General features: G+C 29.9%; 2 protein-coding genes across 2 annotated transcripts; one reads left to right on the top strand and one right to left on the bottom strand.

The window, feature by feature from the left end:
* The first annotated feature begins 8390 nt into the window (after nt 1–8390).
* Nucleotides 8391–10877, top strand: LOC106448060 (casein kinase II subunit alpha-2). Its single transcript, XM_013889996.3, has 10 exons — nt 8391–8644; nt 8876–9005; nt 9192–9386; nt 9503–9660; nt 9751–9841; nt 9941–10006; nt 10088–10170; nt 10260–10323; nt 10416–10484; nt 10620–10877. The coding sequence occupies exons 1-10, from the start codon at nt 8448–8450 to the stop codon at nt 10677–10679; spliced, it is 1113 nt and encodes a 370-aa protein (XP_013745450.2). The 5' UTR covers nt 8391–8447; the 3' UTR covers nt 10680–10877.
* Nucleotides 10878–20325: 9448 nt separating this feature from the next.
* On the bottom strand, nt 20326–23667 carry LOC106376747. The gene has a single exon (XM_013816867.3). The coding sequence runs from the start codon at nt 22144–22146 to the stop codon at nt 20470–20472; it is 1677 nt and encodes a 558-aa protein (XP_013672321.1). The 5' UTR covers nt 22147–23667; the 3' UTR covers nt 20326–20469.
* Between the last annotated feature and the right edge of the window lie 8 nt (nt 23668–23675).

The raw sequence follows: 23675 nt of genomic DNA, 5'->3' as shown, positions 1-23675 counted from the left end.
GTTTTGGCTATGTTAGTATTAATTATTGAAGTAGTGATAGATAGGTTAGTAGCACCTAACGAAGCTAATCCTTAAGTGTCTTGTCGTCTTTGATCACTATTATCCATTTTATTGGTTGGCAGACACACTTCCCTCCACGCTTTCAACATTTTTTTGTTATGAAACTGTATTATTTCGTTTTCATGAGTGTAAAGAGTCTATTTATTATCATAGTTTTATTGAGGAAAAATATCTTACACGTCAAAATCAATCCCAAGTTCTTTTGTACTCCGAAGAAAATGTAAATATTAGGTATTCTTTGAATTAAATGCCCATATAATCCTATATACATACAAATATATATATTTTTTGTTACACGTGAAAATGATTTTGGTAATTATATCTTACATAAGCGAAAATATCCAGTAACTCCATTACACAATAGCGAAATTAGACACAGGTAATGTAATTAAATTAAAATCTCAATTCCGACATTACCCCTTTATGAACTCTAGCTACTTAAATTTTCAAAAACGATTATATCCCTTTATTAACATTGTCATATAAGCATTTTTTTATCAGCGCCTTTGCCAAAAAAAGAAAGAATTTCACCTGTTTTCCTGGGTAGATTCTATAATTTCGTACTAATCATAATGCCTTCCACTTGTACTAAGTATGTTAATAGTAAGGTCTTACAAGTGTGCTAAAGGCCTAAAGCAGTCGTATGATCTAAATTAGTTTTGCAGTTATGCACCACCAAAGACTCATTGTATGGACCATACGAAATCTGTAATAGAGCTCATGTTGGGTCCTATTTAATAGCCGAGAATATTTAGCCCAATATAATTTCTAAACCGAAACGCAGCGTCAAATGTAGAATCGATTGCTCCAGTACTCGTTAACAAAAATATTATCGAGTACTCTTTTTTTCTTTTCTTTTTTTAATTTAATATTTATTTAAATCATGAAAATTATTAAAAGACCTACCAACCAGATGAAATCTAATTATTTACAAATTTACCAGACGGATTATCCAGACCCAAACTATACCCACCCATTAAATTTGGATCCAGACATAAAAATCTAGACATCAACTAAGTATTTCAAGTTTTAATCATTTTTTCTATTTTTTCACTGAAACAAATCAGTCTTATTTTTTTCATCTTTTTATCACATGAGAAATGATAATCTTCAAATAAAAGACAACTCAAAATTTTCTCCAGAAAAAATAGCAAAATAACAAATCATGAATTATCCATCGAAAGAGAAGAAAAACAAACTCAGAATTGTATAACTTAGTAAAACTTGATATAACTATAAAACTTTGTAAAAACTTACTAAAACTTTAAATAGTTTAGATTATATAACTTAGTAATACTTTGTGAATTTTATGACGATGACTTAATTTGATAGTTATGTTTTTCTATGAAGTGTTGTTTTCAAAGGACAAAAATGAAACTATCTGACCTCTGATAATAGAGACATGGAACAAAGTGAGAAAGATGGTGGTTTAGGTAGTGGAAAGATGAAAAAAGGATGTGGATAAGAGTGTGGAAGAGAAGGATAATAGAAGTAATATGGAAAAAATTATCGTGAAGATGAGCAAAGTGAGAAAGAAGCAATGAAGAACAAAATCAACCATTGGTAACCAATACAAGTGACAAAGAAAAAACCAATCATTGTCAACCAATACAAGTTTTTGTAATAAAATTTTGTTATTTATATTTATGTAACTCGGTATAACTTTGCGAAAGTTCTCCATTTTTGTTTATCACTTTGTAGATCTTGAGATTACTTTGTTTTGTGTTCACTAGGGTTCTTAAATCAACTCTCGTATGTTTCTAATAGCTCAATAGAATTCAGTTCAGAGAAAAGACCAAGCGTTCGCAATTGTGCCTAATAATTCTAAGATCAAGGTTCTATTTCACGACTCTAGAACACAAGCAGTAAGAACAATCCTATGATGAATATCACAACTTAGCAGTTCTATATTTTAGACTAATACTTCATAACCTATCTGAACCCTAAACCTAACAGGTGGATATCTGAACCCTAAACCTAACAGGTGGATCTATTCAGACATGAAATTTATCACAGAAATCATAGATGAATAAATGAAAAGTATAAATAATATAAAACCAAAACAAATAGAGTTCCAGGAGGACTCTGATGGAGTTCCTCTCTTTTCTCCTCACTAGAACAAGAATAATAGAAAGCTTAAAGAGTGTGTAGCCGTTAACAATGACTTATGAATAACATAAATAGGGTTTCTGGTCATCCAAGGGTATTTTGGTAATTAGGGGTTGCTTCTGGGCTTCAGCGGTAATAAAATATGCTCAGTCCATATTATGGCATCACTGTCGATCGACACCAATGCTGTGTCATCGATCGACAGTCCTTCATCTCCTCGACAGCTTCCTCTTGCGAGGCAGACTGGCCACTCTTCAGTAAAACGAGCATACTTCTGCTACAGGATGCTGATTGACCTCAAACCAGGCGGAATTGGAAATCTAACTCAAATCTCCATCTTGTGTCAAAATATGGGCTCAATCTAACTGTGGGAAGGTCTCCATCCATAGCTAGACATCTGACGCGCCTATGCATTTCTGCACCTCAAAAGACTCCAAAATCATCATATTTCTCCAGAACGTACCTGAACCTGTAAATACTCTAAATAGACTTTATATAGTAGTAAATATATATTAAAAAACTTATAGATCATGGCTACAAGTGGATAAAATCCATGGTCTATCAACAGTCGATCTAAGAATTTAGAGTTCTTCGAGACCTGTTCTTGGATCAATAAAGAGTTTCTTTCGATAGATTCTTGAGACCAATTTCATGTTTGATGAATTGAATCGAATTGAATAAGGGATAAAAGCAAAGCTCTTCTTATTATAAATCAAAACGTTCCTAAAACATTATGTCTAGCATCTGTTTATATAGCTAATTCCATTGACAAGCCATATGGAATTAGGAATCTAAAGACTAAACCAAAAAGGAAATAGCATAATTATCCTAATAAGTAAATATACATAAAGCCAAAGCACGAAAGCAAAAAGGAAAAATATTTGAATCACACGTTATGTTGGCGCCAATGACATGGATGCTGCTGCATCAAATCAAAACTATCAGACAAGGAAGAAACACCATTGTCGAATCTGATAAGAGTACAAAAGTTTGGCGGGGGCTCTACGATATCTTACCTTTACGAGATCTGATATATCTTATGATGTCCAACATATATGTCTCTTCATGCATAATCCAATGGAGCCTCACATGAAAGATCTGAGATGCATACTACGATATCTTTAGGGTCCCACGCAATGGTCTTCAGCTTCTGAAGAAAAACAAAATGTCGTTGATAGCATATTCAGATGCAAACTGGGCAAGCTGTCCTTCAACCAGACGGTTTTCACCGGGATACTGTGTCTTCTTAGGCGATTACCTCATCTCCTGGTCAGCTAAACGCCAACCGATAGTCTCTCGATCAAGCGCAGAGGCTGAATATAAAGGAGTTGCCAATGCGGTTGCAGAAATATGTTTGCTCTGGAACCTTCTCGTAGAAATGGGTTGTCCTCTTACACAAGGTTCAATTGTCTATTGTGACAACATTAATGCAGTGTATCTATCTTCTAATCTTTTCCAACACCAACCGACAAAACACATAGAGATCGACATTCATTTCGTGTGCGAAAAAGATCAAATGGGTCAGATGCGTGTTCTACATGTTCCATCATCACTTCAGTACCCAGATATATTCACAAAGGGATCGGACTTCCATCAAAATTATTCTTCAGCTTCTGTTCCAGTTTGGGATTCTTACCACCCGACGATCAAACTGCTGGAAGGTGATAGCCACTTAATAATATTTTTATGAATATTATTCTTTAGTTTGTTATAAGTTGTTACATATGTAAAGGAAAGATCCATGAATTGTAGTCCTCAATTGTATTATATATTTTACATGTGAATATGATGGAAACCTTCAAGGGAAGTCAAAGACTTTCACGAGGGTACAGCTCGAATGTCGCAGCCTTTTTCTTATCAATGAACTTCTTCTTCTCCATTGTTTTAAGATTCTTAGGGTTTGAAAAACTGCACAAAAATTAGGGTTTCTAAGTCCGACTAATAAAGGTGAAACTTTTACGATTAGGGTTTATCTAGAAACGATGATAAATCACTATTGGTTTGAGATTATATATAGAGAAAAAAAAGGAGATTAGGGATGATGAACTACCACAACGGCTTCCAAGCCTTTTTAGGCAAGGTTTAGCTAAAACGCATTGTTTTAAACAAATCAATACAATACTAAAAGGGGGATATAAGCCATGGAGAGGGTGTCCACGTAGGATAGGAAAATCAACCAATCAGAGAGCTCGAAATTGCCACGTCATCTCATTTATTTTTTCGTAAAAAATAAAAAAACAATGCGAAGGAAAGGATCGAACCCGGGTTAGTATGACATAAATATAGGACAGTTACCACTAAGCCATTGAAACTTTCTTGGACACATATACAAGAATCACTAAATATGTAATCACAAACTCTTATATACAATTACAATAATATGAATTCGACTTTCAAAACTCCGATACTTTGTTTTGTAAAAAAAATAAGTAAATGACTAAGCTAATATATTCTTTGAAAGTGTGAGAACATTGACAAATATGAAAAATCATAGATTTTTGTTTTCGTGACAAAGTTAAGAATTTTGTAAAGTAAGGTTAACATATAAATTTCCGTGACAAATATGAAAAAGCATAGATTTTTGTATAAATTTGACAAAACAACTCAAAACATAGTTCTCTAATGTCTTAATAAAATATTATTTAAGGGTGCAATAATTAAATATATCAATTCAATAAATTTTTTAATTTATAGACAAAACAATAACACAACAAATTTTGAAATATTTGTTTGACCTATCGATTTCTTTTCATGAGAATCCAACTAAACAAGATAAAAAAAACAATTAGATTTACAAATATTTAATTACCATTTTATTCAATTTTGATTAATTTCAAATTGTGTATCTTTTTGAAATTACAAAAAATAATGTTCTTTCTTTATTACACTAGCATTATATATAGATTCTATATACACAAATAAATATAATATAATAACATAAACTTGCTTTTCCCGATTCATATGAAAACTTTTTAAGTTATCCACCAAAGCAAATTAATTAAATTATCAAATTGTTAGAATACAGTAAATTAATATATAATTTTATTTTAAATTAAATTATTTAAAAAGTGTATTTTCATTAAAAGAAATAATAAATAAGTAAAACTGATCTGATGATAATTTTTTATAACATATATATATATATATATATATATCAATTATGTGAAAGAAATAGAAACTTAATATGGAAAAAATCTTAAATACAAAAAATTCTAAAAATTAACAACAAAAAATCTAACAAAAATTAAACTATGATATCACTTGAAAGCTTTTTAGATAATATTAATAAAATATTTAAGCAATAATTAGATAAATTTGATTTTTTTTTGCCAGCCAAAAGTTTATTATTAAATAGCATCAGTTATTTCAAGATGTTTAAGAAAAGATGTACAAAAAAAATAGGATAGACATAAATGATATATGAACTATGAATAGTACTTTGTAAAACTGACTTAGATAACACATCTGCACATTCATTTTCAGTCTTTTTTGATGCCTAAATTCAATTTCTTCAGAGCAGTTATTCTACAAATGAGATATTGCTTTGATATTCATATTTGTTTCTTGACTGTTAAGAAAATTTATAACTGTAAAAATATCTCATTCGAATATGATATATCTATAACCGAGTCCCCAACATGAGACAAGATTGTTTAACAAGTAAATAATTTTATTTTTCTAATATTATATAATAAATATATATTATTTACTCATATAATAATATAGTTATTCATCTATCACAAAAGGGGGATATAAGCCATGGAGAGGGTGTCCACGTAGGATAGGAAAATCAACCAATCAGAGAGCTCGAAATTGCCACGTCATCTCATTTATTTTTTCGTAAAAAATAAAAAAACAATGCGAAGGAAAGGATCGAACCCGGGTTAGTATGACATAAATATAGGACAGTTACCACTAAGCCATTGAAACTTTCTTGGACACATATACAAGAATCACTAAATATGTAATCACAAACTCTTATATACAATTACAATAATATGAATTCGACTTTCAAAACTCCGATACTTTGTTTTGTAAAAAAAATAAGTAAATGACTAAGCTAATATATTCTTTGAAAGTGTGAGAACATTGACAAATATGAAAAATCATAGATTTTTGTTTTCGTGACAAAGTTAAGAATTTTGTAAAGTAAGGTTAACATATAAATTTCCGTGACAAATATGAAAAAGCATAGATTTTTGTATAAATTTGACAAAACAACTCAAAACATAGTTCTCTAATGTCTTAATAAAATATTATTTAAGGGTGCAATAATTAAATATATCAATTCAATAAATTTTTTAATTTATAGACAAAACAATAACACAACAAATTTTGAAATATTTGTTTGACCTATCGATTTCTTTTCATGAGAATCCAACTAAACAAGATAAAAAAAACAATTAGATTTACAAATATTTAATTACCATTTTATTCAATTTTGATTAATTTCAAATTGTGTATCTTTTTGAAATTACAAAAAATAATGTTCTTTCTTTATTACACTAGCATTATATATAGATTCTATATACACAAATAAATATAATATAATAACATAAACTTGCTTTTCCCGATTCATATGAAAACTTTTTAAGTTATCCACCAAAGCAAATTAATTAAATTATCAAATTGTTAGAATACAGTAAATTAATATATAATTTTATTTTAAATTAAATTATTTAAAAAGTGTATTTTCATTAAAAGAAATAATAAATAAGTAAAACTGATCTGATGATAATTTTTTATAACATATATATATATATATATATATCAATTATGTGAAAGAAATAGAAACTTAATATGGAAAAAATCTTAAATACAAAAAATTCTAAAAATTAACAACAAAAAATCTAACAAAAATTAAACTATGATATCACTTGAAAGCTTTTTAGATAATATTAATAAAATATTTAAGCAATAATTAGATAAATTTGATTTTTTTTTGCCAGCCAAAAGTTTATTATTAAATAGCATCAGTTATTTCAAGATGTTTAAGAAAAGATGTACAAAAAAAATAGGATAGACATAAATGATATATGAACTATGAATAGTACTTTGTAAAACTGACTTAGATAACACATCTGCACATTCATTTTCAGTCTTTTTTGATGCCTAAATTCAATTTCTTCAGAGCAGTTATTCTACAAATGAGATATTGCTTTGATATTCATATTTGTTTCTTGACTGTTAAGAAAATTTATAACTGTAAAAATATCTCATTCGAATATGATATATCTATAACCGAGTCCCCAACATGAGACAAGATTGTTTAACAAGTAAATAATTTTATTTTTCTAATATTATATAATAAATATATATTATTTACTCATATAATAATATAGTTATTCATCTATCACAAATATCTATGCAAATATGTAAATCAAGTACAACAATCAAATAACATAATGATTTTCACAAAGAAAATTTAAAAAATATATTTATGTTATGTAGTCTTATTTTATATTCTTTAAATAATGTAATATAATATTATACACTATTTTTTTAGAATTGAGAAATACATATATCAGTTAGACAAACTAAACGATAATTAGACAAATTTGATTATTATTTTTGCCAGCCAAAAGTTTATTATTAATTAGCATCAGTTATTTCAAGATGTTTAAGAAATGATGGACAAAAAAATAGGATGAACCTAAATGATATATGAACTATGAATAGTACTTTGTAAAATTGACTTAGATAATACATCTGCACATCCATTTCCAGTCCTTTTTGATGCATAAATTCAATTTCTTCAGAGTAGTTATTCCACAAAGAGATCGTATGAGATATTGTTTTTATATTTAGATTTGTTTCTTGACTGTTAAGAAGATTGATAACTGTAAAAATGTCTCTTTCGAATATGATATGTCTATAACTGAATTCCCAATATGAGACAAGTTTATTTAAAAAGTAAATAATTTTATTTTTCTTATATTATATAATAAATATATATTATTTACTGATAATAAAATATGGTTATTCATCTATCACAAATATCTATGCAAATATGTGAATCAAGTACAACAATCAAACAACATAATGATTTTCACAAAGAAATTTTTTTAAAAAATATTCATGTTATGTAATTTTATTTTATATTTTTTAAATAATGTAATATAATATTATACATTATTTTTTTAGAATTGAAAAATACATATAATATCTTATCCGCGCGTAGCGCTCTAAAAAAATCTAGTATTATTAAGATTTTGTTTTTCTCACTAATTCAGTGTAGGCCACTAAAGGTTATAATCTAGTGCGGGAGAGCGCAGTGAATGATATATGCGCCAAATCATCTTCTCCTACTTTCCCTTGCCCACATACATATCTTTTGGACGGTTCCTGATTCTCTCGACGAGATCTCTCCTTCCACGGTTCGGAGAGCGATGTCGAAAGCTCGTGTATACACGGACGTTAACGTGATCCGGCCGAAGGAGTATTGGGATTACGAGTCTCTCAACGTTCAGTGGGGGTAAGATTCCTTCTTTCTGAAAACCCTAAAGATCTCTCCTTTCGATTCGCTTTAGGCTTCTTCATGTTGATTTTGAGATCTTTCTTCTCTAGATGATAGCTATACCTCTGGAGTTGTTGTTTTTTCCTTCCTTAGCTCGTTCTTGATTTTTGATCTGTTAGAGGAGAGTAGGTGATGATGTTTTTGGTTAAAAAGTTTCAAGCTTTTCTTCTTTGTGTGTTGGTATCTCAGGGAGCAAGATGATTACGAGGTTGTCAGGAAGGTGGGGAGAGGCAAATACAGTGAGGTGTTTGAGGGGATTAACATCAACAGTAACGAGAAGTGCGTTATCAAGATTCTCAAGCCTGTCAAGAAGAAGAAGGTGAGTGTGTTGTCTACATGACTTGTTATTGATGGAACCATAATCAAGTTTAGTCGCTTTCTCTTGTTTTGATTACTTTATCAGTGTTGCAATAGAGATAAGAAGCTAAACATTATATAGATAGGTTTCATTAGGAAATGATGTTGTTTCTTTTGCCTATCTGAATTTTGTATGATCATTAAACAGATTAGAAGAGAGATTAAGATACTTCAGAATCTCTGTGGAGGGCCAAATATTGTGAAGCTGTTTGATGTTGTCAGAGATCAACACTCAAAAACACCAAGCTTGATATTTGAGTATGTTAACAGCACTGACTTTAAGGTTCTGTATCCGACTTTGACTGATTATGACATCCGTTACTACATCTATGAGCTCTTGAAGGTTAGGTTACTTATCTATCCCTCTTTTAAAAGTGTCCTCATCTATGGAACTTTCTCGGTTCCACAATTAATGAAGGTCAGTGATAACCTTTGAAATTTTCCCATGACATGCTGCAGGCATTGGACTACTGCCACTCCCAAGGTATAATGCACAGAGATGTCAAGCCACACAATGTCATGATTGACCATGAGCTGCGCAAACTTCGCCTGATTGATTGGGGTCTAGCTGAGTTTTACCATCCTGGAAAAGAGTATAACGTCCGTGTGGCCTCAAGGTATGTTATCTCTCTTTTTTTTTTCTTATCTAAACTGGTTACAGTACGTAGTCTTTACCAGTACTTAAGCTCGTTGAAATGTTGTCTCAGGTACTTCAAGGGACCGGAACTTCTAGTGGATTTACAGGACTATGACTATTCCTTGGACATGTGGAGCCTCGGTTGCATGTTTGCTGGGATGGTGAGTACTGAGTATCTTGCACATTTGCAAACTTCATATTTTACTTTTATATAGTCATCTCTGATTCCTTATGTGTCTGATGATTATATTCTCTTGTAGATATTCCGCAAGGAACCTTTCTTTTATGGCCATGACAACCAAGATCAGCTCGTCAAAATCGCCAAGGTAATTTAATTGTGTGGCTAAACTTAATCATGCTCGTTGCTTTTTCACTTGTAAAGAATATTTGTTTGACTATTGACTCAGGTCCTTGGAACCGATGAATTGAATGCATATTTGAACAAGTATCAGTTAGAACTTGATGCCCAACTAGAGGCACTTGTTGGGAGGTAAGCAGAAGAAACATATAATTTTATAGTTATAAAAGATTAGAGCAATGCCAATGGCTAATTCTTTCCTTGTTGAGCTATTTCCACAGGCATAGCAGGAAGCCTTGGTCCAAATTCATCAATGCCGACAACCGCCATTTGGTCTCACCTGAGGCAACTTGTTCTTCTCTTTATTCCTTAAGAAACACTTTTGACTTTTGCCACAGTTTCTCCCCTAAGCTGTAACTTGTTTTCTTTACTTGTAGGCGATTGATTACCTCGACAAGCTACTGCGGTATGATCATCAAGACAGGTTAACTGCAAAAGAAGCAATGGTACGTATCATAACATTACTCAGCCAGTGATTTTTCTTAGTCTGTTTATGATCTGAGCCTCGTGTGTTTACATGGATATGATCATGAGAATGAGATTGATAAGCTGGGTGTTTTGATACTTTTGTGAATTGACAGGCTCACCCTTATTTCGCGCAAGTCAGGGCAGCAGAAAGCAGCAGAACGAGAACTCAGTAGAGACGTTCTCTGAGTATGTGAAAGTGGTGTATTTGTCTCCCGTAAGGCTATTGTTTTCTTTAAAGAAGTTATGTTATGTGCAATTCTAAAAGTTCATCTGATATGCCGAGTGTTTTCATATATTTTCAAACTTGTAGAATTTTATTGGATTTAAAATATTTATCAAGTCAATATAATTGACTCAATTATAAAACTTAACAAGTCGATGATTTTATATGATTTCATTTTGAACTTTTTAGATGTCACTTAAAATCACCAAATAAAAATACATGAAAAGGATTACATAGTTTGACATATATATTATTATTTAAAAAGTGAATTTGCTGATTTGTTATGTTTTCTATAATTTCAGGGTTGGTAATATCTTATGTTTAATTATTAATTTAAAAATAATAATTTTAGTGACTTAGCTTATTATTTATCATCATCTCAGAATAATTAAAAATTCTAATGAAAATATCATAGTTAATTTATATTATATTTACTTTATTAATATTAAAATATATTATATATGTGTTTATATAATATTTGGTTAGTAATATTAAACCGACTATGTTTTAATATATCACATAAGATATAATGAATTATACGTCTTTTAAGATAAATTTCTTAGAACAATCAAAATCACTTATTGTGATAATTTCTAAAAAAATATTGGCAAAAAATTCAAAAATAACTATAATATTATTTGCGAAATGATTTTTCGCTCTTGCCGGAAAAATTGAAATGTTTAAAGTCTTTATTACTCTTAATAAATAATTAGATTAGAATTGTTATATATAATTTACCCATAAATAAAAAAAATCATGAATTTGATAATCATCATTAAAGAGAGTCTATATTATTATGTTATCCAAAAAATATTTTGCATCATAATATTTTGAATATTTTAAAAATAATATAATTCCATGACACGGTAGAGACGTTCCATCGGCAAATTTAAAATATTTTGCTGCCATCCAAATATGTTGTTGGCACCTAAAACTAAAGCTTTGTCATACTTTGTAATGCAGAAAAATAGTTTAGTTGAGGTTGGAGATGCTCGACTCTTTAGTTAAAGATGACGTAAAAATTTTCCACTCTACCACACTGTGAATTAAAAGTTCGATGAACCTTCTTTCAAAAAAGAGTTAAAAGTTCCCATTCACAAAAAATGGCAAATACGTTGTTTTACCAATTTGAGCAAGTTCCTTGCATGAAACTTTAGGTTTTTTGGGAAGAACTAATCACAACATTACAAAATATCCATCCTAAGAAATTTGAATTGATATTTTTTTAATAGCATGAACAACTAACTTTAAATTTCAAATAGAGATTTAAAAAATGAACCAAAAAATAAAAATATAAAAAAAACATAATTAAAATATAAGTATAAAAAAAACTAAAATATAAGTTCAAAATTTGAGAAAGTAAACAACAAACAAAATTAGTTACTCTTTATTTTATGTATAGTTGTACTAAAAATAAGTTTCCTATAAAATGTTTGTTTATAAGAAAACTTGTGATTTTATTGTGGGGAATTTCAAATTACCACAAATTTGATAACATTATTCAGATTTACCTTTAATGTATTCATAAATACTTTAAGTTTGTGATGAAAAAGATTAAATTAAACCTCTTAAAAAGTAATTTATAAAACATTTGTAGAAGTTTACAGATTCAAACACAATTTTAAATACTAAAATCTAAACAATAACTACTAAATCCTAAACTCAAATGTTAAGATATTAATTTTGATTGAATCTATTTTCGAAAAATCGTAGGCAAATTATGGTAGTTCAAGTAATGTTTATTTTTATTGAACTATTATAAACACACAAAATACAGGAGTACAAATTATAAAGAACTGTAAGAAACTAATAGTTAAATACAATAAATTACATTTGATATTGTGTTGAACTGAAAAAAGCAAAGCAACTGTTCTAGAAAATGTGAAATAGTCAATAACTCTCTTAGTCAATTTGTTTTTAAACTCTCAGTAGTGGTCATGCATATCCACTCATTTATCTCATAATTAACATATGGTTAAATACTTGTAACCATTTATAACTACTGTATTTGCTAGTAGGATGTATATACTGATTTTAATTTTGAGTGAACTCGAATCTAACTAAGGTGTATCCGTGATATATTAAAATAGAAACATTACAATACGGTATTTGCTAGTAGTCATGTTCAATCACCACAATGATTCTTAAAATATTTAGAGAAATAGATTAGTTCATCTAAATATATAATAAGTTTTTCTATTAAACTGACCATAAATTAATTATTAATATTCTCAATTCTTTTCTTAAATAAAAATTACAGAATTGGCTAATGTGGCTAAATTATATATGAAAATTAATGATTTTGAATGATAAAAATTTGATAGAAATTCATGTATTCTCTATCATTTTTGTTTAACTTTAAGTTACTAAAACAAATTAAACAACACACAGTAACCATATAATAAAAATTTAGAACTTTTCGTATATGTTATATTTTAAATTTTTAAAAGGCTCACATTGAAATTTATATGATCCATGATTTAGTTTTTTTTATGACAGGGTACAAATTAGGCCTGGGCGTTTTTACCTCAATCCGAAGTACCTACCTAAACCCGAACCGGAAAAACTGAAACCGAATCCGAACTGTTATACAAAAATATCTGAATGGGACTTATGAGCTTAGTACTTTGGTGTTTGGTTATAATCCGAACTGAACCGAAATCCGAATTAGGATCCGAAGATATCCGAAATTAGTTAAATATGTTAATATTTTTTATTATTTTAAGATGATTTAGATATTTTAGAGTATTCAAAATATTTTTTTAGTTTATTTTAACTGTTATTTTGAATACTTTTTAGTTAATTTAGATAGTTTTATTAACTTTTAATTAGATTTGTAAACAATTTATATATTTTGAAGAAAAAAATTGTCAATTTTTGAGGTTTAAAAAATAGATTTTTGGACGATTTTAAACATTGGTTACATCCGATCCGAACCGAACCCGGAAGGAACCGAACCGAACCCGATCTGATAATTAGTAAAACCCGAATGGTACTTATGAGCATAACACCGAAAATCCGAAAATCCGAATCACCCGAACCGAAACCGAACGGTCCAAGGAACGCTCAGGCCTAATACAAATTACTAAAAAATCATGTAAGTAGGAAGTCTCATATATATTAATATCTTTTAAACTAAACTGTGTACCAAATAAAATATATAAATATTTTAGTTTTCAAATTTGCTTTGAACAAATTTTTTTTGATAAAATCTCTGAACAAAAATTGAAACTTAATATTTAAATTTGAAACTTGCATTGAATTTTTATAAACATTATAAATTACTAAAACTTTTAAACATCACACAATGAAAATTTTGTTATTAGTGATTTTATTTTTTTATATAAAAATATACAAATCATCAAAAACCAAATGAGTAGAATGCATCATTTAACATATATCAATATTAAAAATATACTATATATCTATGTATATATTATGTAAACTTAATTATATACAATATAAAATAGAAAAAGTGATGTTTGGATTAATAAAATTTATTTATGTATTCACACTAATTTAATTATATATATAATAATTACTAACTTTTTAATTATCCAATATATATTATTTTATAATATATAAAGAACATATAATACGTAAAATAATATTTATCTCAAGCAAGGCGCAGATCTTAACCTAGTTTATTTCTCTGTTCGAAAATGCGGCCGCCTAAACGGCCGCTTAGACACTGTTCAGAGGTTGACCGCGGCGAATATGCCCAAATTGGTGTAGCAAGATGTTGACCCGCGTTGATCTGTGTTGATCCGCGTAAGATCGTCTAATTCCCGCGTTGACCGCCTAAGTTTTTTTTTGTCTGTGTAAAGTTGAAACATGATTGATTACTTTTTACTCATTATTGACAGATTTTGTATAATTTTGCATTACTAAATTATTACATTTAGCTATCAAACCCATAACAAACACATAATTACTGCATTTAGAGATTTTTTTCGTACCAAACACACCATAATCTAAATGTTCGACGAATCAAAAAGATACCGTTTAAAATTATATATAAAAGGTTATATAATTATATCTAAGAACATATGTTATCATGTTTAAAATTAGCTAAATTAAATATAAATATATTAAATTGTATTTAAAATTGGGTGTTTTTCAAAACCAACCCATATTTTCAAGTCAAATCCAAAACCAACCCTTTTTTTTTTGTCCATACTATTCATCAATAAAATTTCCATATTATCCTTATATTTTTGAATTATTCACAAAATTGCCATTTTATTTATTTTTTTTATTAATTTTGAAATTAACAAAAAACCAAATACACCCTAACAATTTCTTCTTATTTACAAAAATGCCATCATCATCAATTTTTTCAACCACCATGAACCACCATTTTTGAGCTCTAAAACTCTAGAATTCAATTTTCAACCACTTTTTTTCTCATTCTAACCCAAAAAACTACATTTCTTCTCATCTCTTCTACATTTCCATCTAAAAAACTCTCATAACTATCATTTTCATAATCATAAACTTCATATTTTCGAGTTTCTTCATTAGTGAATCGTTAAAGATGCTTTTTTTTGCTCATATTTGGAGTTTGGACGGTTGAAAAGGTTGGAAACGAGCTTTACACATGAAAAAGGTAACTATTTACATGGTTTTCGTTCTTTTTCAGATCTGTGTCGCGACGGTAGACTGTTTTGTATGTCTACGCCTCCGTAGAGACTTACGATGCAGTCTATTTGTCAACGCACGGGTTAGTTTTGCAATTGACCAGACAATTTTTTTTTCTAACGCAGACTTCCCCAGTAGTCTCCGTCTTTACCTTTGACAACAAAAATAAAATTTTCGGTAGACTTACTAAGACGTCTACCTAAAAGAGGTTAGTTTTTCATTTGACCGAACTTTTGACTTTTCAAAATAGACTTCAACGGAAGTCTACAAAATGTAGACTGCCACCGAAGTCTATAAAAGGTCAGTTTTGCATTTGACCAAAACTTTGACTTCGTGGAATATGTTAGTTTTGTGTTTGACCAAAAAGTTTAAAAAGCAATAAAAAATTTATTAAATTGTAGACTTCATATGCAGTCTTCTTATCTTAAAAAAAAAATGTAGACTGCGTATAAAGTCTACTTTTTTATTTTGGTCAAATGCAAAACCAACCTGTCGGATTTGAGAGTAGACTTCACAAGAAGTCTACACACCCGTAGACGTTCATTTCAATCTACTGATTTGAAGTCAAACTTGGTCAATTGCAAAACTAACCTCTTTCAAAAAAAATTCAAACATGTAGACTGCATATGAAGTCTAGTTCTGAAAGTCAAATCTTGGATGAATTCTGGTCAATTGCAAAAAGTAACCTTTTTAAATTGTAGACTGAAATGAAAGTCTACATGTACAAAATCACAACTTTTATTCAACTATAGAAAGCAACCCGTAAAATGGTCAATTGCAAAAACCAACCCAAAGAGTAGACCTATTTGACAGTCTACGTCTGTAAACTGAAAAGAACGTCTACATCTTCAGAGACTGAATATTAAGTCTGCATAGAAAAATCTATAAAAATGTGAATTTGTGTATTATTCATTAAATTTTTCTAGTTTTTTTGTTTGACAGTGTGTGTTAGTTAATCCTAATGGGTTTGAGTGATTTTGAAAAGAATTTTTTTAATAATTATGAAGGTATAATTCATTTAATTTGACAATGTTGTTAGCTAATAATTGTAGACGTATTTGTAAGTCTTCGTTTATAGTTTTGCTAATAAGGTTGAACTTGTTTTAAAGCTGAAGTCGGTGACTGTGGAATATAAATTTACATTCTCAGCATATAAGACAACGAAAACTCTGTATGTGGCTAAGTATCGTGTTCAAGGATGTGGTTGGAAACTTAGAGCGAGTGTGAAGCATGGGTCAAAGATATTTTGGGTGACAAAATATTCGAAAAGGATGAAGAATCGGAAAGGTTGAAGAATGTTCCTTGTGCATGATGGCTGTACACATGGTAAACTTCTTGAAATGACACAAGAAGATTATGATCTGGACAACAAAATTGAGAAGATTGTGCTAACCTATTCCTTACCAAACATCATTTAAAACAAATGACTCTGAATAGGAAAATACTCCTCTTATGCCAGTCACGAATAATCGACAAGTACGGAACTTGATCGAGTTATCTAAGACACACTTTGTACGCCTTTGTGTATCAAGCCTGCGCCAAATACACTAAATTTTTTTGGATTGACTATATTTTAGATAATAAGTGTAGACGTTTTTGTAAATCTACAAATGTAGACTGCAGTTGAAGTCTACGTCGTAAATTCTATTAAAAGTGTATTTGTGTATTATTCATCATATTTTTTCATGATTTAATTATTTTACAGTGTATGTTAGTAAAATTTTAATGGTCTTGGATGAATTTCACAATTTAATGTGTTATAATTATACACTTGATACTTATTGCAAATTGTTTTGATTAGTGTTATTCTTGAAAAATTTTGGGAAAATTTTGTATAGATTTTCTTCTTCTCACATGTATGTTAGTTTTTATTTTAGCTTATGGTGGTTTTACTTGTTTGGTTGGTTAGATCTTGTGAAAAATTGATATCTAACAAAAAATTAATAATATCATACAAGTGAAAACAACTAAAAATGAATACAATGTTTATAGATTATGCATTAAAAAATTATTTAAAAATTAATATTTTATTATGAAAGTTATTACAAAGCAATATATTAAAAAGTATTATTGAGTATGTTTGAATTTTCATAATCTTGATGCTTCAAATAAAGTCTTGGAAAAAGTACCTGCAAAATAAGATAGAGTTATGAGAAAAACATAAGATAAAAACTGAAATCATATTTTAGTAGACCTTTTATTAAGTCTACGTAAAGTTATTGTTTAGTAGACTTTAGTTGAAGTCTACACTAATGGAAAATTTTCATATCTAAAAGTGTGCATTTAGAAAATTTGAAAATACTTTGTTCTGGAAAATATTTCAAAAATAGTTTTTTGTCATCCTTGTAACAAAGCAAAAAGATAATGTATGAATCTATAAATTTAGTTCATTATAAACACAAAATATCTTATAATGAATATATGGAAAGCTTACATTTTTGGGAAGATGATTTGAAAACATTGGAAGAGAATACCTGCAAAATAAAATAAAATTATGAAAAATAAGATAAAAATTAAAATCATATTTGAGTAACTTCTAATGAAATATGCTTAAAAGTCAAGGCTAGTAGACTTCGTTTGAAGTCTACCAGCCGTAAGTTTTAAGTAGATTTCAAATGAAGTCTACTCTATAAAAAAAAATAGATCTGAAAAATAAATACACTAAAAATATGAAATAAGTTTAAATCTAAAAAACTTTTAAAAATATTATTTAGTAGACAAAATAGTTATAAATTAAAGACATATTAATATGAATTTTAATATGTAACTTTATTTGAATATAAATACTAGAACACATATTTTAAATCTATAGATGTAAACCTTACATTTCTAGGAGGAGAAGAGAACAACTATGGAAGAAAATACCTGCAAAATAAGATAAAAATATTAAAAAACATAGAAAAAAAATTAAAGTCATATTTTTGTAGACTTCCAATGAAGTATGCTTAAACTTTGTGGTTTAGTAAACTTCATATGAAGTCTGCAAGCTTTAGTAAACTTCTTTAGAAGTCTACACTGTCTGATAATTTTCAGATCTGAAAAAATCTATATATTTTGAAATGTGAAAATAATTTTAAATCTGAAAATACTTTTCATAATAGAATTTATAAGGTAAACTAGTAGCAAATTAATGTAGAGAGCTTGATCTATAAATTTATTTGAATATAAACATATAAATACATATTTAAAATCTATTAATCTAAAACTTACATTTTTAGAGGAGATGATGAAATCCATGAGTGATAATACCTACCAAAAAAAGATAATATTGTGAGAAATAAACATAAAAATACACATTTAAAATCTATAGATCTAAAACTTACATTTTTTAAAGGAGAAGATGAAAACCATGAATCATAATATCTAAAATGACAAGATAATATTGTGAGAAAGACTTGAGAAAATTTTAGAGAGAAAGAAGATAATGAGAGAGATTTGGAAACAATTGAGAGAATTTTAGAGAGAAGAGAGAAAGTTTTAGAGAGAAGGGAGAGAGTTTTAAAAACTTGTGCAGCCACTTTAGAGAGAGATTGTATAAATTTTGTTTATATAGGGAGACACAAATGTAACTAGGTTAAAATTTACGATACTGTAGACTTCGTTTGAAGTCTACTAAAATTAAAATTTTGGAGTAGATCTTACTATAACATAGTAGTCCTTTTTGGAAGTCTACTATAATAATTTAATTATTGTTATTTATTCTTTATTATTTTAGTAATTTTAATATATGATTTATTAAATTTATTTCTTTATTTTTTAATAGTTATAGTATATGATTTCACTTTTTTATTCGTAAGGAACTTAACTTAGTTTAAATATAATAATTTTTTGTAAAACAAATTGAAAAATATAGACTGAAAAAGACGTCTTCAGATAAATAGACTTTATTGTAGGTCTACGAAACCCTAAACCACAAATCTCAAACCCTAAATGTTTTGCTTGATAATCAAAAGTCTCATTTATACAAAATATAAACTACTAAAAATTAGTATGCAGATTTAAGTTAATAAAACAAAAAAAAAACAAAATCTAAAATCTAACCCTATGAAATCAACTACTAAAAGACATAACATGTTAGAACCTTTTGTTTCTAAACTATGAACATAGTCTAACACATGATAACTAAATTAGTATATATTCTTCAAAATTGTTCGATTATATGAAATTTTAATTTATTTACTTCATATTATCCATTATATTGATGATTAGTTAAAAATATCACAATAATTATTTTTATACATTTTCAAAATTAAATTATTAGATCAAATTAGAGTGTAGACTACAAAACAAGTCTATAAATGTGTAGACTTCGTAGGAAGTCTATATATATGTAGACTTCTTTTATTACATGTAGACTTGCAAAGGATAGAAACGTAAAATACATTTCTGTTTTTTGTTTGGTCATAAGGGTTAAATAGTACTTTCATTACTCCTTTAGGTTGGTTTTGCATTTGACTGAAAGTGGGGTATACTTTTACATTTGACTTGAATATTTGGGTTAGTTTTAGCAAATGTCCCTTTAAAATTAGGCTATCTAAACTCATCACTCTCTTTTTCCATTCTCTCTTATTCTTCGCAGTCAATATATTTTCCTACATACTGTGTATGTATTTCTCTTATATTTCTGCTAGAAGAAGCACCTACATCGTGCATATGGATCGTATGCCAAATGCTCTTTTAGAACAAGTCGCAGTGGTACGAATCTTCCATTTTGTTTGTCTCCAACTCACTAAAATTAGTTTACTCTTACAATCACGCCTGATTAGTTTTGATCTCCCTTTCACCCTGAAGTCATCTCAATCTTTCTATGCCAATTAGATTCAAAATATAGACGATAAGAAGTTTAATTACCCTTAAAAAATTTGTCATACACAAAATTTTGGGTTTTGACTAATTCCTGTAAAAATATCATATAACGGATTTCAGATATATGTAAGAACTAAGAAGTTTCAAAATTTTCAAACATATGCCAAGGGTTTCTTATTACTTAAAAGTTAAAAGTTTATAGCAGATTTATCATTTCTGTAACACAGGTTACTTCAAAACCAAAAAAATTTGTCTGTGCGGCAAAACGGCATCGTGTAGTTATGCTCTGGTTACTATTTTCCTTCCTTCCTCTTCCAACCGTCCGATTCTCCGGTCTTTGAGTCAAACCCTGAGAAAGCCCACGTGTCTTTCATCTGCTTTCTAATCATCTGTGCCGCGTAGTACGGTACTCTCTCCGTACTCGAGTGCTGGATCCGTTGATCTACGAACGCCAAACAATCCATCAAGCTCTCTCTCGCCGACCCTTTCAAATCGTACGCTTGAGATCTCCTCCACAAACTCTTACCATGAGGATCATCCACACCAGATAAACACAAAGCTCTCGTAGCATCACTAATGGCGGACTCAGCTTTCTTCAGCAACAAGCAACACTGAGCTCTGTTGCTATACAACACAACCCTATCTCTTATCATATCCAACGGACACAAATCGATCCCTACTGTATAAATCTCCATCGCCTCTTCAACAAAACCCATTAAAAACTTCTTCTTCCCCTGTTTCTTCAACGACTTCACCATCTTTCTTCTCTCTTCAAGCTCTGCTTCACTCATAAGCTTCTCCTTCTTCTTCCTCTCTACTTTAACCTCCCAAAGACTCTCTATACTTCTCTGAGCTTCCTCGCTACTCATCTTCAAGCCGCTATACTTAATCTTGTGATAGTCTTGTAAAACTACTTGAGCTACTCTGTCTCCAGCAACTACATCTTCTGCTAAATCCACTAAACAATGCCCTAAAACATCGATAACTCGATACCTAACGTTGGAGTCTTTAAGAAGCAGCAAAAGGGTATCTAAAGCCATCTCTTTCCAATCATCAGAGGATCTCGAAAGATCGCAAAGTCTCTCAATCACTTCTCTAACCTCACTTACTCTGCTTCTTCCAAACTCTGTTTTGCACAGAGTCTTTATCAATCCAATGCCTCCTGGTGACTTCCGGTTTACTAAACCGCCCCACATTACACTCACTTTCTTCAAGAAACCTACCTCGCAGATTCTATCAAGAGACCTACCTCGCGAGGCGAAGCAATTCAATAGATCTAAAGACCAGCATTGTAGCTGAATCCCCCATTCCTCTGCCTTTTGATTCTCTGTTTCTAACCCACCAAGCCCTCTAGTCAACAAATCGCTCTGATACTTGAGCCTCAAGCTATCTTCAACCCCAAGAAAGCTTTTGTAAACATTCTTCAAACAAGTCCTAGCTATCTCCTTCGAAAGCTTCACAATCTCTTCTTCGAACACAGAAACGGCTCCAAAGCTCTTCTCATGGCTAGCTAAATGACCAAGTGCTCGAGCCGCGGCTCTCTGCTCAACCCAACTGATTCTCTCTCTCAAAAGCTCCAACAAAGCAGGAACCACAGAGACCTTTGACTCAACCGCTAATGAAGCCAAATCTTCCTTGTTCATAGCGTATGATCCGATGATGTGAGCTGCGTAGTAAGGAATGAAAATGTTTTGGTCTTTGAGAAGCCAAGCTGTGTTCTTGATTGCTTTCTGTATGAGTTCCGACATACACTCGAACAAACCGAGAGATGGGAACTCAGGATCGTCAGGCTCGGACATGGCTATGTTCCACAGACCGCTCAGGACCAAGACATGGTCTTTTGACTCCGTACGAGGAATCTCTTTGAAAATAGCGGCGAGTTTTGATCTTCTACGGAAAGGGTTTGGCTCTTTCATGCTGCAGAAGAAACAAGATGGGTTTGTGCATTGTGGTTCGTCGAATTTGAGCATCTTCTTTGATCTCTGCCTTCTTGTTTTTTTTTTTTTGATCTTGAAAGAGAAGAAGAGACTTAACTAATCAATCACTTATGCTTTTATGCTAAAAGACCACGTAATTCTTCTCTTTTGGTCGACTTAATAATAGTAAATAATTAGCTCGCGTGGAAAAGTTTTATGGCGGCTACCTCCTCTTTTTAGCCTTTACCTTTCCACTTCAAGTTCCAACATTATTTGTTAATAATATGTTAGTACGACATATAATAGTAGTATACATCAAGGTTTCGTCTTCTTTAACCAAAATTAGGTGAAAAATGAGAACCAAAAGATTCGTGTTCACACAAACTCTAGATATGTGATGATGTAGATAAAACTTTGGTGGTTTTGACATCTTGATGTCGTTATCTAAAGTCCAAAAATTGAATGATTCATTCATGTCCACCAGAACGATTACGACTAAGACTTTTTTCATATAGATGATCTAAGATATATTATGAGATTCACATGTGATCATTTCGACTCAACGCACACAAGTTCAAGTTCTAAAAAGTTTCCAAGATCAACGTAAAGTACTACTGTATAGTTTTATCTTCAGCTTAAGTATAATAACAACTATTGTTTTTCAACTGATCTAGATCCCGGTGCACCAATAAAAGTTTACCATCACATATTTGGAAACACTAATTATGGTAGTTAAGAATATATATACGAGGTTTAAAATTGATATATGTTCCTCTCTAGTTTTTTTTAATCTTCTAAGTTTTAGTTCACGGAGTTCTATAACAGACACTTTTTTTTTTTGACATCGCTATAACAGACACTTAAGTAATAAAGATATTGATACATGTTACATAAAGCTTTCACAATTGTTATTGGTAACAAACAACTGCTGGTCGATGTTTCATAAAACTTCCCCAATTATTAGTAAACACAATTTCATTCTAGTGAAACTATGGTACTAGTTATGAAACTCCCAAACTTTTATTTTGGATGGCAACCAAAGTTAATGCTTTTAGATGTTTGAGATTTTTCAAGATAAGAACGTAAAGTTTAAGTATATCTATCAAATTTAAGTCCTGAGTACGACACTACATTTTATGTAACCAATACTCAAGACTTCAAATGTGTAAGACTAGCATGGATATAAAAAAATAAAGAAAGACAAGTGAAGTTGGATTTGCGGTCCCCCTCAAGGAGAAAGCCAATGAGAGTGAATGAAATGTCCCTTACGAAAAAGCTCTGTCCTTTGGTCTTAACAACAAATATCAAAATCTCTTGTTTGGGTCTCAAGAAAATGCGGCTACCTAAAAAGCCACTCTTTAAAACTCAATTAATCACATCACACCACTAATCCCTGGTCTTTACATGTAAATTAATCATCCTTATATCTGGTCTTTACAGGTAATTTAATTATCACTAACCTGACTCATCTTCCATGTTAATAATAATTTCTTTTCAAGATTTGCAAATCAAGAAAGCCCCTTTTCTAGAAGAAAGAAACACTTTTTAGAGTTCAGACTAAGTTCTCAACTTGACATGTGTAT

This window comes from Brassica napus, chromosome A1, assembly GCF_020379485.1.
Source record: "Brassica napus cultivar Da-Ae chromosome A1, Da-Ae, whole genome shotgun sequence".
Lineage (NCBI taxonomy): Eukaryota > Viridiplantae > Streptophyta > Magnoliopsida > Brassicales > Brassicaceae > Brassica > Brassica napus.
Note: the sequence above shows the minus strand (reverse complement) of the source record. Positions and strands in the feature narration are given on the sequence as shown.

Bases quoted from the DNA above. Each gene is read 5' to 3' on its own strand.
- LOC106448060 (XM_013889996.3), top strand. From the start codon at position 8,448: ATGATATATGCGCCAAATCATCTTCTCCTACTTTCCCTTGCCCACATA. The intron at 9,661-9,750 runs GTATGTTATCTC...ATGTTGTCTCAG, and splicing joins AACGTCCGTGTGGCCTCAAG to GTACTTCAAGGGACCGGAAC. The intron at 10,324-10,415 runs GCAACTTGTTCT...CTTTACTTGTAG, and splicing joins GCCATTTGGTCTCACCTGAG to GCGATTGATTACCTCGACAA.
- LOC106376747 (XM_013816867.3), bottom strand. From the start codon at position 22,146: ATGCTCAAATTCGACGAACCACAATGCACAAACCCATCTTGTTTCTTC.